The sequence below is a fragment of the Myotis davidii genome, unplaced genomic scaffold (genome assembly GCF_000327345.1).
Source record: "Myotis davidii unplaced genomic scaffold, ASM32734v1 scaffold545, whole genome shotgun sequence".
Taxonomy (NCBI): Eukaryota; Metazoa; Chordata; class Mammalia; order Chiroptera; family Vespertilionidae; genus Myotis; species Myotis davidii.
Window position 1 is genome coordinate 1,986,648 of NW_006296634.1, and position 529 is coordinate 1,987,176.

General features: G+C 62.4%; 1 protein-coding gene across 1 annotated transcript in view; it reads left to right on the forward strand.

Moving 5' to 3' along the window:
* Positions 1–42: 42 nt before the first annotated feature.
* HSPA9 (heat shock protein family A (Hsp70) member 9) overlaps positions 43–529 on the forward strand; it is a 15,589-nt gene continuing 15,102 nt past the window's right edge. Inside the window, exon 1 of the mRNA XM_006772483.2 lies at positions 43–221. Within this exon, the coding sequence (XP_006772546.1) occupies positions 141–221 (81 nt within the window). The 5' untranslated portion in view covers positions 43–140. The remainder of the gene's footprint in view (positions 222–529) is intronic.

Here is a 529-nt window from a genome sequence, read left to right on the forward strand (position 1 = left end):
CCAGGCTCCAGCCACCAACCCCCGCCCTCCCCACCCCACGTGGTTGGAGGTTTCCAGAAGCGTTCCCACCGCCGCGCAGCGCAGCGCAGCTCCCGGCTGACCGAGTGACTGTTGCCTCGTACTCTCACCGTTTAGCCGCCATGATAAGCGCCAGCCGAGCCGCGGCATCCCGTCTCGTTGGCGCTGCAGCTTCCCGGGGTCCCACGGTCGCCCGCCACCAGGTAAGAAACTTCCAGGCCTTCCCCGAGGGGCTCACGGTCTTGGGCCTTGGAGCTGCAGGCCACGCGCCCTTCGGGGTCAGAATCCTCTGGGAGAGATCAGGTGGGAAGAAAGGTAACGGGCCTTCTGCAATCAGCGCTGCCGATTCAAGGCCCATTTCAGGTTTTATCTCCGTGTCTCGAGCCCTGCTGAGTCACACCCCTTGCCAGCGCGGAGTCTTATTTCACGAAGTCGTAGGCAGTGGTCCTGACAACCCGTTTTGTGGCTGATTAAACAGGTCTGAGCTTGGGGGCGAGGCATGCAATTCTAG